This window comes from Formica exsecta, unplaced genomic scaffold (genome assembly GCF_003651465.1).
Source record: "Formica exsecta isolate Colony F162 unplaced genomic scaffold, ASM365146v1 scaffold878, whole genome shotgun sequence".
NCBI classification, from domain to species: domain Eukaryota; kingdom Metazoa; phylum Arthropoda; class Insecta; order Hymenoptera; family Formicidae; genus Formica; species Formica exsecta.
The window spans coordinates 628,931-646,521 of NW_021853648.1; the positions used below are offsets into that span (position 1 = coordinate 628,931).

A 17,591-nucleotide genomic window follows, 5' to 3' on the forward strand; every position below is an offset into this window, starting at 1 on the left:
ACATAATATATACTTATATATTATATAATAAAAATAATATATGTACATATAATTAAAATTTTATAAATTTTATTTATGTAAGATTTCCGGTAAAGATGATTATTTCGATAAAATTAATCACACTAACCATCTATATCAGTAATTAGATTTAATTACCGGTAATTATATGTGCATAAAAAATAACTAATTAATTATATTTACAGTTACATACACCGATACACGAGTCGATATACGACGATGTCATACGAGGTTAACAAACGAATCGTTTTAACAATCGCTGAAAAAAACTAATAAACCTTGAATGACTTTAAACTTAATGAAAATCATCTTCAAAGAAATTATTATATTTTTGGAAGAAACCGCTGTCTGAATTAAATTACGTTGTCGAAAGCTATTCGTTGGAGATATTCGTTCTAACCGTTAGATACTTAACACTATTCATTCTTAAATCTGCACACGCGATAGTAATCGTGTATATTTGTCTTTCCTAATTGAAATTTTACAGCGGGCCCCCTATTAATCGGACTTGTAATCCATTTTAAAATTAATGGATATTTCGAATTAGCATTTATGTGAGCTAATGAAATAAATCTATGTCAACAATTTATCATCTTATCGTCCCTTTTGTGTAACAGGTGTATCGGGTTTACATAGAATTTCGAATAATCTTTCGATCGTGCGGTCTCTCTCTCTCTCTTTCTCTCGGATTATCGTATCCATCGAACAAACAGTTACATTATAACTCAGTGTATGAGGAAGAAAAGTGAAAAGATCGAAGCGCCTCTTACCTGCGATTCCTTGTACCTGCGGCTCTTACGTGGCGACTATAATCTAATCTCGATTATCCGATCGCGACGTCGACCGGCCGAGTCTAGTGTCGCGGGGTCAACACGACGTTTGCAAACATCGTAACGCGATATTGCCGCGATCTCGATCTCGATCGCCCTATTTACCTAAGGGTAGTAAGTACACATAGTGCCTGCGGGGAAATCTCGAGTGCGTGTGGGCGCAACAATACTCCGCCGTCGAGCCACACTCGAAGATCAAAGATAAATCGGATACTCTCGGAAACGTTTACTTTTTTTTTTTTGCGAGCGCGAGAATCAAAGACCGTGGGAGAGATCGCGATAAATGTTTTCCTTTTTATTTCCAAGTGTCGAAGAAACGCGAGCTGTACCTGTAATAAACGCTACTCAAGTTATTGCACGCAAGTACATCCGTATATGCGTGTAACAATCGTCAGATTATGATTTGTAAAAACGCATAAAAATTATTTTTTTCCAACAACCTTGCGCTTTTTAACATTGATATTGATTCAACCCGAAGAAAACGATGGACGCGCGATGTTTTTAATCCGCTTCGTCTGATACGGTTTCTCCAGATTTTGCGTTTCGGGTTGTACGAGGAGTACCACGATACTTTAAAAGCGGGCATGTATTGGCGTACCTATTGGTTTATCGATCCCCCCATCGGCGCGCACATTGGATTTGAGTGGCCGATGTGCGAGAGTAAAAAAGGTCCGTGTCTGTGCTGTATATATTGAATCACGTCAAAACGAATACGTTCGGAATACTTTTATTATTGCTCAAATTTTGCACGCCGTCAAATGAAAAATACCTTCGCGGACGTCATCGGAAAAAAAAGTGATCCCCGATTGTACTTATTACGCACCCTCGTGTGTGACATTTTCGATGACGCTCGCGGCGTGTATTATTCAATTCTATCGATTGCTAAATTACAATGTGGATAATCTGATCGAGTGGAAATTGCGCGTGACACGTTATGACATCGCGATAAATAACATGTGTATTTTCCCATAATAATTAATCCTGTTCGCCCGAAAAAGGGCGTATGGAAAATGTATTGTACTTTCTATCTTTCAACTTTATTCTCTGAAGAACGAGTTTTGCAAATTACACCTCGATATATATGTATATAAACCTGCCTCTATAAAAAGAGGGAATGCCACTTTTATTACTTATACGCCCCTTTTAGGACGAACCCATCAATTTGTACATTCATAAACAAGTATATCGAAGTACTTATCCGAGATAACCGACACCACGATTGTTACTTTCTGGACTTAGAGGCTCATCGAAGGAGAAACGGGAGCGGGGGCTTCCACACACTACTTCTACATTACGTATATCACGTGTTTGGTAAGTTAGGCTTGGTTAGGCAGGGTAGGTAGGTAGGTAGGTAGAAACGTAGAGAGACACGGGGATCCAAATCATAATGCGCACAATGCTTTTATTCTATTCTCATTGCGGGGTAAATAACATCTGTACATTAGATCACTATAAAATCGACCGCCATTGGTGAAACGACAATGGGGCCCTGCTCCTTCCTCTCCCCTTCCCCGCACTGCCCCATTCAAATCTCATTGTACAATATGATTCAAAAAAGGTTCGTCACGATGACGGTGTTGGTTGCGGTTTATAGACCGTATCCAGCGAAAGAGAGCCAAGGGGTGGAGGCGGGAGGAAAGGCGGAACAGGAGGGGGGAGAAAAGGAGGGTGGGAGGGAGGGAGGGAGAGAGAGAGAGAGAGCGGAGAGAGGACGACTACTGAGATACGGTGCGCGCACGGGGACGAGAGAAGGAAAGAGAGAGAGAGAGAGAAAAAAAAGGGAAAGAAAGAAAAAGGACACGTTTCTCGAGAGGGAGCGGAACGCGAAAGGCGTGCGTGGTTAAGAACAGTCGGCCGAAACAAAAGGCGGAGCGTGGAGAAACGTCTGAGCATCGCTCCGCATTGTGTTTTATGCCGGAACGGGTTTTAAATAAAAGAGTAATGTGTTTGTCCGTTGCCACCACCATTACCATCTCTCGCCACCACCGCCACTACCATCACCAGCATCACCACCATCATCGCCGCTATACTACACTATCACGCACCACACAGTCGCTATCGCTATATCACCAACATCAACCACCATCGCCTATACGGGATGATACATACAACCGACGCATACTTACACCCTCACCGATTCTCGGGGCGAGAGGGGTGAAGGTAGATAGGTAGGTGGATACGCGGCTAGGTATGTCCCTCTTTCACTCTACGGTAGATATAAACTCTTAACATCCTACGTTTGGTACAGAGCGGGCCTGCCAATCGGCGGCAAACGGGGGCGTGGTCGCATCCCAGCGAGGCCTCGCGTTTGGCCGAGGCCCCGGGGTGGAACACTGTGGCACAGTGTTTTATTTCGCGTTTACGAAGCGTGGAGGGGACCGTTAGTTTCTGCCCTATCCCTCCCTCGGGGGTAATCGTCTCTCCTTCTCTCGCTTCTCCAACCCTCTCCCCTCCCCCGCCACCCCGATTCTCTCTCATCCGCTCTCTTCCTCGCGTGTCCCTCTCCCCTTGGCCGCCGCCGCCGCCACCACCGCCGCCAACTGCGGCCCCCTTATGAGCTCCCACTTTGCTGCCGTCACCGCCGATACCGCCGCGCTACCGCCTCTCTGTCTATCCGCGTGCGCTACCTGAATCGACTCACCCGGGATGCTGCAATTGTTGACAATGCCGACGAGCGAGAGGGAGTGAGAGGGGGCGAGAGTTTGTCGCGGGGTTCCGCGCGATTCCGCATTTCGGCCCCCGACAGCCGAACGGAGCGGGTGCCGTGGGTTCTCCGTATGACACTCCAGCGGCCGCCGTAGCGGAAACCTTACGGAAGTGCGGGCGCGTGCGCGCGTTAACCGGCAAGTATCTTCTACCTTACCGCTTATCCGCCCGTCGCTCTCGCCGCAAACGTTGGAATTTCACGATTTGTCTCGACGATGGTGCGCGTAGGAACCGCCGGGTCGTGACGCGATCGTGGCACACAGTGTCGAGCAGTATCGATTCCGCGCCGCCGCCGCCGACGAATACGTGGCGGAGAGGAGGTCGGTTGAAGCGCCGATTGCGCCCGGGAAAAGCCTCTCAGAATCGTCCTCTCCGGCATGGGTGCGAGCATCATCATCGAGTACGCGGCTTCGCGCCCGGTCCGAATCATCCGCGGCGCGCGGTGATCGCGTCGTCGTCATCATCATCGTCATCATCGTCGGGAGATATATCTCCCGGTGTCGCGAGTGCCGTTAACGTCAACAAGCAGCGGACGACATGTCGCTTCCCCGCGGCGTCGGCCTCGGCGTCGACGTCGGCCAACTGATGCAGCACCAGCAGCAGCAACAGCAGCATCACGTGCTGCCGGCCGCGTTCTTCCTGCGCGCCAGTGCCGAGAGATATCAGCGGACCCCCAAGTGCGCGCGCTGTCGTAATCACGGGGTTGTGTCCGCCCTCAAGGGGCACAAGCGTTATTGCCGATGGCGGGATTGCGTGTGTGCCAAGTGCACCCTCATCGCCGAGAGGCAACGCGTCATGGCTGCTCAGGTAAGAACCTGGGGGTGGCTGTCCAACGTTCGTCGCGTGCCCCGAATCTGTCATTATTTCCGGTTCCCGAACGGAGAAATTTATTTTCAAAATGTTCTTCGAACTTACATGTAAGGATTACTGTGTTGAATAATTTTAGAAACAATCGTCAACGGGATTTTACTTGTGATTGGAGAAAAATCATTGGCATATAAAGTGCGAGGATTGTAATTGATGTAGCTTCGATGGGTTGAAGGTTGGTTAAATACGGGAGAGATTATCTCACGCTGCTTACTATTATTATAAATAATATAAAAACTGTCATAGATGTCCGTAGCAACGCGCAAATTTAAATTCGTCAAGATTATACCGATTTGTAGTTTTAGAAAAAAATATAAGAGAAGTGTGATTGTCAAATAAGAAATATCAAGATATACATGCTTAGACTTATACTTCCATAGAATTCTGTACTATTTAATGATTTTAAATGTTGCTATTATTTCCGTAAAAATGTGTGTAATTATTAAAAGATATCAATTATAAAATATATATAATATTATGTATACATGTTGAGATAAAATATATCTCATTAAAAAATCAATGTCACTTAATATAACATTATTTATGTCAAGAGACGTTTCGAGATTATATCGTAACGAGTGGATAAATAGAATTGCAGGATGAATTAAATTATCAATTAAAAGTACAATCAAATGTACGAATTACATTTGCCACTATTTAGTTCTATTAATACTCTTTTATTATATTTTTTGTAGAGCATGAGAGAAAGAGACAGTTTATATCTTTAATTCGTTTTATTCTCTTCATAATCCTCTTCTCCAATTCATCATATTTTATATATGTAAAATGTAGATATAATATTATATATATTGCATTGTTTATATTTTTGTTTATTGAAAATAATCTTATTTGATATTTTCTGAAAAGCTGAAAATTGAGACAGTTTTTCGACTTAACACAAGCGCGGATCGCACGTTAGGGTAGCTCATAGGTGAGATAAAATTACCAGCTCATGTAACGTTTCAGGATCGTAATACTATACATGTACCCGAGATTTTGTTTCCAGCCCCCTCGGTACGATCGACTTATATTCGGCCCGGTTCGATTTCATTCGAAATCTCGACCTTCTATTTCTGCGAACTCCTAACTTTTTATATCCTTGGGCTAATAAAATGATCAATGAATACATGATTGTGATCCGTGTGCATAAACTTATGCATGACTATAGGAAATGCTACGGCACAAAATTTAATTAATTGCGATTTGCAATAACGAGATTCCCAAGTCATTTAATATCGCGACGCGTATTCTCTAAAAACATGGAATGTTTCAATTACAAGCGATGTCATTTATTAACTACATCGTTTCCCAAATGCACTATCACTGTGCGGATGTGCATCTTATAACCGGGGACGCGTATATCTTCTAGCAGTTATCCCGATGGTTCGTCAAGAACGAGAATATTTTATAAAGTCGACTATCGGGGCTGTCGACACCAGATATCGCGCGATTCGCTCGCTCTAGAAATAAATAGGGAGAGGGAGAGAAATAACTCATAATCTCTTTTAAAACCGGAACGACAAATGTGGTCTTATAAATCGAGAAATATTACTGGAAACTCTTTTTCCGCAAACAGTTCGAAATAACGAAATAAATCGTAACGAATTTTACGCTGTAAAAAATTTTCTAAAAATTCAGACACATTATCGTTTGAATTTTCCGAAATTTCTTTCAGACACCCTCTGTCTTAATCATAAGAGTCGATTTTTTCTAAAAGTTCAAAAGAGTGTCTGAAAATTCAGACAGTGTGTCTGCGAAAAAGCTGCGAACACCTCATCCGAAGATTTCGGTCAGTTTCATTTTACAGCGTACGCCGTATCTTCCCTCCCGCGTTCTCACAAGCGGCGAAACGAATTGTTTCAGGTCGCGCTGAGACGGCAGCAGGCCCAGGAGGAGAGCGAGGCGCGCGAGCTGGGCCTGCAATTGCAATACAATACCGGCAGCTGCACCACCGCTCCCGTTCTACCGGCGGCCGCCGGCGCGACGCCAGCTGGTAGCCCGCCCCCGCACCCGGCTCACGTAGCGAGTCCGGCGGGCCTCGCGATACCCGCGGCGGCCCCCAAGATCGAGAAGAGCGACCCCGTCGTTGGTGAGCGAATATCTACTCTAAATTACGAGAAAATGTCCCTATTCTTCCTTTTTTTTTTTTTTAACTCGCATCAGCCAAAATTTTGCAGTTATATATAATTATAAAAAAAACGAGCTACTTTCCCCATGTAAAGGTGGGCGGAAATACTCGTTGAAAGTAGATCGAGACCGCAAGAAAGGAAAGTTAGCGTATCGCTATTTTAGCGAGGACGCAATAAAACCGCGGGCGTGTAATCGACGGCACGCGACCAAGAAGCGGGCGCGCATGTGCGTTCTTGGGCACACGCGTGACTTGCGGACGTTGAGAGTGCCCATTAGGAACGTGCGTACCACGCCTTTAAGTAGGCCAAGTGGCCGTCGTTGTGGGCCCGTAATGTTGTTAAGTAAATAATGGCCGCGAGCTCGCGGGCCCTTATTATACCACTCGAGGGCGAAAGTCGTGTACTCGTTAGTGCCGGCCTTTAATTCTCCACGTTCGACCCTTCCGCGGAAGGACTTCTTTTCCACGACAGGCTCATTCTCACCCCATACGATCCAAGTGGAATGCACACGCGACCTGGCATAAGCCCTCTCTCGTTTCTCTGATAAATGCACGCACCTTGCTCGGCATCTTTAGATATCGACAAATCTATTTAGCAAAATTGCTAGCTCGTTTGATCGATCTCGATAAAAAATATATATCTTATCCTTAAAATATATTTTTTAGAACTGAATGTGTCTATGTCTTTGAATTGTCGATACTTACTCCTCATTAAACATCAGATAAAGTTGGAACTGTAGATGATTTATGGATGGTATTTATAATGTGAAATGCGCAATGAGAATATCCATATCCGGGGCATCCACTCTTCAAAATCAGTTTTTTTTTCGGCCAGTATCACTTTATAACAATGCAGTTGCAATCGATTATCGGTTCGTAACGACCACTTTATGTAGCACTTTTCTATCGTTCGCAATTGCATTTTATTTGTTATCTCTGGCGGTGACGTTCGGCAAAAGATTGGCCCTTCGTTGGCGCTCTCGTATCGCGAATAGTTGCGGTTGATAAAATCTACCTGTATCGTGACACATCTCGTTACACGCATGCCCATTCAGCTCGCGCTTGCAACAAAAGTGTGCGGGACAGTTCATTCAACTGCTCATACACGCATTGCATTTTATCCGTTACATCTCTGTCTTTTTACAAACAAATGCGAAAGCGTTTTTGGCGTCTTTTTGGCATAGATTCTGAAAAGAAATAAGGATAGACATATTGTAAATAACTTATTAATAATGAGAAATGAATAGAATAAAAAAATCCAATTTAATATATAATAAGAACGATATATATTGTTAAATCTTTACTTTAGAAAAATTGCATTTAAGTTTTATAAAATATTTGCCTTTATATACGCGCATTCAGTTTTATTATTGTACGGAATTTTTATTTTATCCGGGCTTTCCGCGATATATTCCTGATTATATCGCTTCAAGAGAAAGAAGGAGAAAAAGAAACGAGGAAAGCACAAGGTCTGATAGCAATCGTCGCGCAGGCGAATCCGAAGCGTGCAAAAAAAGGCAAACGGTATCGACAAAGAATATCAGGAGCGAACATTTTCTTCGAGATAGAGGTGCTTCTTTATAGAACACGGATTCTGTCACCGATAGGAAAAAAAGAAAGATCGTGAAGGACGTTCTTTAACTTTCAAAAAGTAACCTACAAGTAATTAAGGATTAATTGAAAATGAAATTGTTTCTCTCTCGTATCCATCAATGCACGAATTCGCAAATTCGTAAATCTGTCAAGTTCTATATCGATGAACCGATAAATTTATATCTGTAAACCAATAAATTCCTAATAATGATCGGTGAAAATAAATCTCCAAAAAATTGCGCAGATTACTCGCCATTTAAAGAGTTATAAATCATTGTCTAAGATATGTGTCTCATCGCAGCATTATTTTTATTTACTGATCAATTTGAACTCTTCTCAATTTTTTATTTTTGATATCAAATATATAGGTCGATGAAATTGAGTCATAAATTCAATTTTCACCAAAATAAAATCCGTTTAAAAAGAATTGATAGAAAAATGATAAAGATCTATCGCTCTCCGTAGATCGCGCCGATAAAAATAACTTTTCGCGTCGTGATTACTTTCCATTAGTCTGTCACAAAATTACTTCCGCTGGTCCGTTTGTCTAGTCACGCGGAAATTTTAATCATCGATGCCCCAATGTCTCGTTGAAAACAGTAAAAACCGCGAAGAACCGACGAAGACACTGTCCCACCTCGGCGAGGACGAGGGAGCCCCTCGGGCGCACCTGGTTTCAATTACGATCCCAAGTGTACCTGCCTGTCTACGTCTTTGCGGGATGAGGGAGAGAATGTAAGATGTCTCTCCGGCCGATCTTCGAAACAGAGTGCTTACAGTAGTATATAGACGAGCCGGGGAGAGTCTCCGGTCGAGAAGTTTAGCAGTAATTGAATTTCTCGGGCCAGTGCCTTCGACCGCGGGGGATTCTGGGTTGGTCGGTAGTGTGCGCACCCACACACACACACACACACACAAACATTCCCCATCTTTCTCTCTCTCTCTCTCTCTCTCTCTTTCTGGGTAGGTCGGAGAGATCACGAGGTTGCCCCTGCTGCCAAGTGGGTGGGTGGCACTCTCGGTGGCGGAGAGAAACTCGACGAGCCCCCATTATATCGCGAACGGGGAAAGAGATATCCACCTCTTTATACTTAATGTTAAGGGAACGGACACTCGCGCGACTTGGCAAAAAAGGAGAAAGAAAAGGGATCTCCCTTTCTTCGAACGCGCGGAGAAAACTTTCGACGAGAAACGCCGGGAGGGTCTCTGTGGTTTCTTTATTCCGTTATACTTTTTTTTTTTTTTTTTGTAGGTTAACGCTACTTTTCCGTTTTGATAATTTTTATCGCCATTGCGATATGGCGGAGAACCGTGGAATGTCATTAATCCTCTTTGTTCAGAGATATTTTCGCGATTTAAACGGAGCATATTTATCTGACAGTTCACTCGTTTTGAAAATTTATAATAATTGTCTGAAACGATTGGACATTTTTGTTATAATAAATGTTAATTTAATCAAATTGACGATTTATTAATAATGTAATTAAAATATTAAAGATAGAGAGAGAGAGAGATAATAAGGATAGTCTCGTGCATTTTAATCACAATACATATGTATTTTTTGATTCCCAATATATTTCTAATATTTGTGATTTGTGATTTTGAAGATTTCTCATTCATATTCTTTGATTACTTATCTAACTTTTCAAAAATTATGAAATATATCTCTATATTTTATACGACACGTATCTTTTAATATTATAATCAAATTAAATTCTTTTCTCAAATGCGTACATAAACAAAGTTCAATAATTTTCTCTTTTGCGTACAATAATGTCTATACCAATAATTGATTGCTACAGATAATTCCAAGTATTATTATACGCTTGATCGTATCAACTGACGTTTACGAGGCATTAAAGTGCACGAGCCATGGATTTCGCGTGGCAAAGGGCGGCAGTCATTACGTCGAAAAGGATGCGGATGTAGAGATTTGGTCTTTCCGTTGAAATTCTCTCCCTGTGGAGGAGCAGGGAGGATGTACCGCGGCCTCTTTGTAGGAATACGCGCGGATGGCACACACGCACGCGACGGGCGCCTTTTGTACGTACGTGTGCGACACACCCTTTATCCCGTAAGGATCACTTGGTCCGTCTACCGGGGGACCATTATCCAGCAGTTTCTCCGGCAAAAGAGAGAGAGAGAGGAAGAGAGATAGAAGCTTCTTCGAGTGTCCAAGAAACTTTGTGAAAGACCAGTTCGCTTCCGTTCTTCGTCCTTCGCGGCTGCGGAGGACACCAGGAAATTATTTCGTTCCCGCTGTAATACGGGATCCCCTTGGATCATCCGCACTCGCGCTCGCGTGAATTCACGCGGCGTGGAATAAGCGACGCAAGAAAGATTCCGATCGCATGACTGAATCTTTCTCAGAGAGATATCGAAAGCTCCACCTGTCTGTTGTGTGTCCGCATTTTCGAATTTAATCGCTCGAATTGCGCGTAGATCAATTCATTAATCCATTAATTCCATTAATCATCCGCGTGATTTTTACATGAATTGGAAGTAGAAATTAAAAATTATAAAGTTAATTTAAAAAAAAACAATAAGGTTTTACTTTTTTTTTAAATATAAAATAAATCGATTAAATTTGTCGATTAAATCAGCTAGATAAAAAAAAAAAAGATATTATCTCGTCACTCTAAAAGTATTTAACTGTAAAACGCAACAAAAAAAAGAGTATTAATAACGGCGATTAAATCAGATAGATAAAAAAAAGATATTATCTCGTCACTCTAATTGTAAGAGTATTTAATTGTAAAACACAGCAAAAAAAAAAAAGAGAGAATTAATAACGGCGAGAGCCGGTCCCGTTAATCGATCACTCATTACATCAGCTTGATGGTACGCCGAGGTACATACCGCGCGGAAGACAGAGAGAGAGAGAGAGAGAGAGAGAGAACTCGGCAAGACAAACACACGGATTTAAGTAATCAAATCCGAAGCCGGATCGCGGCAGGATCGCGCGGCACGCTCGGCACGGCTACTTATGCTCTTACGACGTGCCTGGCAACATTGTTTGCAAAGAGTCAGCGGGACTCTTCGGGGAACACAAACGCGGACAGATAGGTAAGGCATGGGCCCGACCTTACCTATTTGCATAGGTGTACCCGGCTCTCCTCTCGGGGTCGGATGCATGTACACGTGCAACGCCGCCGAAGGAGCACGTCTCTAAGAGTGTTTGAACAAAACTTCTGCCAGGCGTTCTCCGACTACGCGCGTTTCCTCTCCCTAATCCCCCCCCCCGCCCCCATCTCCTCCTTTCACCCTTCTCGCCAAACCCTTCTCGCCAATTCCCCCCCCCCTGGTCCGCGATTCCCCTAGGATCTCTCGCGGGCCTTTAGCAGGCAGCTCGATCTCTGTTGATCGATGATACGAGATTCGCGGGAATGTCGCTAAATACCATCTTTGCGAAGACGTGATTTCAATGCCGGTTAACTCGGCGTGAATGCAAAGCGAGTGAGAGAGCTGATCCTCTCCACATACAAAATGATATGGAGATGCGCTGCGAGCAGCTGTGAAGTTGTTGCTCGGCTCTTTCGAAATGTTTGAAAATTTGGTATGAAGATATTGAAGGAGAGAGAGAGAGAGAGAGAGGGGGGGGGGGGTAGAAAGGTCTTGAGACTATTATAACAGAGTGTACGGATAATCAAACGAGTCCTCTGACAGCGCAACCTGCTTGATCAGATTCTCTTCTTCGTATATTTCTCTTCGCGAATTTTTTTTTCATCTTTAATTCAATCTTCTAAAAAGCGCGCGCGCTCGCCAAAATTTCGGAAGTATTATCATATCGCGCGTACATCCACGGTTGACTCGATGCAACCTAGTTTCGACGAAGACCGGTTAAAATAATCTTCCGAAGCCGTATCAGCCCTCTCGAAAAGAAAAACAGCGGTGGAGAGAAATCAGACACTTAACGGCGGCAGAGGCTTCGCTCCTCTGCTACTTCCGCGAGTATATAAAAGAACCTTACGATCCGATCGACTTAATTAATTTGATAGAGGGACGGTATGTTCAAGTATTCAATCGCGTAAAAGGATACACATTCGTATAATTTTTTATGTTTAATATTGAACGTAATTTTATTGCATCTTCAATGAAAAAAAGTCTTGATGGAGATTCTATAACGATATTTTTTCCAAATTAATAATAATGTAATAGTTTATTAATATTATTTAATAATTTAATAATTTAATAATTTTTTTCGAAATTAATAATAATTTAATTGATAATAATCGTATAAATTTTCCTTTAATACACGATGAAAAAATTAAAGAATAATATGAATTCTTAATCGAAAAAAACGACTGTATAAATGCAACTCACCGGAGTCAATTGCGAGACAAATCCTTCCCGACATGCGACAACATGGCGGTCTAGCCTCGCGTATGCAACGCATTGGCGAGCATCCAGCCGTGCGTGAAAGCAATCGTTGTAGAACCGGCACGGCGGGTAGGAAGGAAAAACTAACGATCACGTTATATTCCTCGAGAAATAAAAAGAAACGAGACGAAGCGGCGCGCGGAAGGACGAGCTCTCGAAGGAACCCCTGTGGGGCGGGGGAATGGAAACGCGACAGAACGGGAAGGGCGAATCGCTCGCCCCCTCCTCTCTCCCCTTCGCTCCCGCCGAGGAAACCGTTTTGGAGAGACAGAGAGAGAGAGAGAGAGAGCGAGGCTCCGGCAAACGTTTACGAGGCATAAACGCCAAAACAAAAGGCGGCTTGGCGCGAAACAATTAAAAACGTTACGCCCGATCGCTCTCCAACGTACTCCTCTTCTGCCCTCGGTTTTCTCTCTCTCTCTCTCTTTCTGTCTCCCATCTTTTTCCACCTCCTTCTTTCTCTCTCTCTCTCTCTCTCTTTTGGCTCTTACCCTATCCATCATATACCCCGTGGTGTACACACAACCATCCCGTATTCACCCCTTTCACCGCAACACACAACGAAAACACACGGACGTTGTAAAGCGTTGGCTCCCACGCGCATATACATACGCCCGTATATTCAGACACGCGACCGCATACATACACGTGTACATACATGTATATACAGGCTTGGAAATAAAAGGGAATCGCGACGATTTAATGACTGATCGGGCTGTTGCTCGCTGTTGCTGTCGCTGCAAGCTGAAGGGCTCTTCCTCCTCCATCCCCCCCCCCCCCTACTTTTTCTCCCTCTCTCTCTCTTGGTGTGCCCGATAAGGAACTTGCCTTTTCTTCGAGCTCTCGCACCGGCCTCCCGAATCAATTGCGTCATTTATGCGCGACAGATCGGGCGCTGCTATTTTCCGGGCGTATCGATACGTAATAATGAGACTCTTTTCTCGTTGCTCAGATCCCGTTGCCGGGCTTGAGTCTACAAGCTGCTGCTGCAGCGTGCATATCGTGGTATCCTACTGGCTATGCAATTCTCTCTCTTTTTCATGACTACTCTGCTTTCTTCCCTCGAAGCCACGCTGTTTCATAAATTTAATTGGTATCTCGTATAAAGACACACGCATGATCGGTTTTGGAATTAATTATTTTCAGCCTCTATTCTTTATTCTCTTGGATTCTCTATTTATTTCGGTTTTAATTAGCCAAAGGATTCGATATATAAATATTTGATATAGAAATAAATAAATGAATGAAAGAAAGAAAAGATTTTTTTGTTCCTACATTAATATATCATGGTCTTGGCTACGGAATTTTTTATAATTTATATGATAACAAGACAGAGATTCCGTATTATTATGTAAAAATAAGTTTGCAATAGCTATATTTTTTCTGATATATACATATGTATAATTCTTTTGCATATAAAAATTATTTTTTTAGATTATTCAATTCAAATGCATCTCATTTCTACGTACATATACATATGTATATATAAATCTTGGTGTCTCGCTCAATAAATATTAAGTCGCTAGCAGGATTTCAGTTTATAATAGGAAAACTTTCGGTGTAAATTATCTCCAGCTGTAATTTAATAGACCCCCTCCCGAAATTAACATCATTTACAAAAGTCGTTTATCAATCGCATGCGCGGTCAAAGAAAGAGAAAGCGTTTCCGAGTTCCGCGTACACACTCGAGTTACTTTACGGTCTTACGAACAATAGAAACTGATAATTCACTCACTCATCGTCTCCCTCGCGTAATATCGGGGTCTAGAATCGACAAACTCGAAATTCATGCCGCTACAGTGTTACGTTCGAGGAAAAGTGACAGGGGATAGAGAATTAACTAAAAATAAAATTAATAAAATTCGAATAGAATATCTTCGCAACAAATAATACATAATCGCGACCAAATACGTCGATACTTTTCAATTTAAAAAATGGTAAAACTGCATAAAAGATAACACACCTCCGATTTTATCATCACTTAAATATGTTGTAAGGGAGGTTCTTCTGAGTAATTCCTCGAAATAAATAAGGAATGGCATTGGTTTAGAAGATATAATAAATTGAAGTTTAACATTAAATTATACGTATATTATATAATTTATTTTTTTATTGAAAAGAACTATTTATGACATTTACGCGTAGGCGGGGGAGGGGCAGAGCTCCTCTTCGTGCACCTTCACCCCGAAAAAATTCTAACCTAACCCAAACCAATTTTCAGTTTTAAAAGTAAAGTTGGGTTGAATTAGGTTAGATTTTTTCGGAATGGGGATGCAGGGGAAGCGGAGTCCCTCCCCGCCCACGCATTCAATAAATAATATTTTTCAAGACAGGACTCACAAATTCGTGTAGTTACGTTGTAGTTATGTTGAAAGCTGTTAACGAACTGCGAGAAATAGGTGAAACACATTATTGATAAATTATCCATGACCGTGTACCTCCCGTAAATGTATATAAACAAACACTTTTTCGACGTCTGCTCTACAACAAATACAACGTACACAACCTTCACTTTTCCTAATATTCTTTTATAATACCTGAGAAAAAGCATTAAAACTGTAAAACTTTAATTTGTTATATCTCCTAAACCAATACCGCCCCCCACTTATTTCTTGCGGGGAATTACTCAGAAAAACCTCTCCTATAACATCTTTTATGCAGTTTTACCAAAAAAAAATATCTAAATTTTTAAAGACGGTCATATTCCGATCTTGCTGAAAACTTTTAGCTTCCTTTTCCTTGTAACTAAAGGATAATGATATGATGGTACAATACGCGCTCCGTTTCCTCGACAAGCGATTTTATATACCGCTCCAAAGTGGAATTATTGTAGAGATATCCTTACAGAATCTTGAATCGTCTTGCCGAGAAGCAAGGAGACGCAAGGGTTTGTATCCAGGAACGCGCGCGGGCTCGTTTCGCCTAAGCCTAATTTATAGGGATGTTTCGTGTCCTCCACAGTTGCCCCGCCAGGCTCTGTGTGTCCTATTACTCCTATTCTCTATTATGCGCCGTCGGCGCCGCCGTAGGCCGCCGGGGAGCCTCTCCCGATATCTATGTGCCATTCTAAATTATTCGGTATTGTCCTCGCATGATTCCATTGTCCGCGTCTGTCTCCACCGTGCGCTGATACGCCACGCCGCCGCAGGTTAGGGCGTAGACCTACAACAACACCCGGCCGCCGCGCCGGTCCGGGTGTTGTGTGAGCGTGTATCTGCTTCGAGTGCGCGTCTTGTCATCGCGTCGGTCAAGAGAGAGATCCGCACTCTCGTATGTACATCGTCGAACACGTCTAATTAATCGCCGCCACCGATCTCGCCGCCGTAAGAATGTCCGGACCGGTAGGGACCTGTTCGTGACGGCTGGGTGATCGGTGATCGCGAATGACGTTATCGTCGCTCGTATGCCAAAGGCTACTATGTGTATAACGAGATAGATAAGTTATCTAGACATCGTGGGGTGTTGCTTTGAAGCAACAGCCTCTGATGGCTGATAAGAATCGAAGAATGAGTTTTAATAATGTCGGATATACCGTGATTAAATAATGACAATTGAGCTTAGAATGTTGAATTAATATCAATTTAATTATAAATTATAATTAACATGCATTCATTTCCTGATATTGTCATTTTTGTTATTTTTTAACGACAAGTAGCTTTCGTAATTTTGACGACATGCAGAAGAGTTTAGAAAAATCTCCTTTCATAATTGAAAGATAAATATATGATGAAATCGATATTTTTAGCTAACGAAAGACTCGATTGTTCGACAACATTTATCGATATTTACCGCCATTCGTTTACGCTATTCGATTTAATGTCGACCTTTCTTCGCCAAGTCGTGGATGAGTACATATCTCTGCTGGCGCTTCTCTCAAGGCACGAAACAAGTTTTATTAACTTCCTCGCGTCTCAAAATACACGCTAGGTATATATATACGGTCGCCCCGCGTCGAAAGACACACCCAAGAGAAGTTAGATCTCTCATTCGTGTGTGTGTACGTGTATGCCCGGGACGGGAGAGATTACAATAAATTGCACACGCACCCTTCTCGAAATTCAAGACAAGTACCGGGTGAAAAAGGAAAGAAGGAAGGGGAAGAAAAAGATTCCTGTTCGCGATACTGTGTTCTCTATTGCCGCCGCATTGCTTCGCCTCGCCCAGAAGGGCGTTTTTTTTTTTCTTTTCACAACGTGTTCTCGTTTTTCTCATCTTTTCCGCCATTGATTAGACGGGCACTTTCGAGAAGGACACTGGACGCTTCGAAACGTATCGCGCGAGATATATTTCCAGTTTTCCTCATCCGCGATTCTTCCCCTCTACGAATCCATAGATCAACTTGATATATTTTGCAATTCAAGAACTATTATATATATTTCCGACGCTTTCGAATAGTAAGTAGGGAGTAAAACGCCGAGAACTCTCGAGTTACTCCATACGACACCTCGAACAATATACACGCTAGAGAATAATAACTCTTTTCATGTTGCGTTTAAAAGATCGGGCATAAATCGCCGGTAATTTCGCTGTCATTGTGAACTATGATACAGGATCGTAACAGTGTTTGCACCGGGCGTCACCCGAGACACCCTGTGTACATTCCGAGGAACGCAGCGCACCGACACTTGACACCCTCAAGGACCCGGTGGCAGACATGCACTTCGTTACGCCGCCACGGGACTTTATGAAGGTTACGGATAGAGGGATATATGAATTTCAGCGTAGCGGAAGGGGGCAGGTGGGGGGGGGTAGTCTCCCTGCGAGAGAATGATATTTTAATAACCGCCGGTAATATCTACCGGCGATTTTCTCTTACCCGGTGTACCCGTGGATACACGTGTTCGTGTATCGGTGTACGCGACACTTATACAAACGCTTCGAGGCACGTCGAAGGGAGAGAGGGGAGGAGCAAGGGGGAGGATTAAGAGTCTCCTCTATCTCGGTGCGCCAGCAGCTACATTAACACCGGCCCACGATATTGCATTCCTTTCCTTTGACGTCGGCCGGATGTCAATTATTAATGTTATTATCTGGATGCCGGAAGGGCGGGACGGCGGAGGGTGGGGGGG

At 42.9% G+C, this 17,591-nt stretch overlaps 1 protein-coding gene across 1 annotated transcript in view; it reads left to right on the top strand.

Moving 5' to 3' along the window:
* Positions 1 to 4,091: 4,091 nt before the first annotated feature.
* Positions 4,092 to 17,591, top strand: part of LOC115244875 (doublesex- and mab-3-related transcription factor A2) — an 18,950-nt gene continuing 5,450 nt past the window's right edge. The window contains exons 1-2 of the mRNA XM_029822881.1: positions 4,092 to 4,361; positions 6,285 to 6,510. Of these exons, the coding sequence (XP_029678741.1) occupies positions 4,092 to 4,361; positions 6,285 to 6,510 (496 nt within the window). The remainder of the gene's footprint in view (positions 4,362 to 6,284; positions 6,511 to 17,591) is intronic.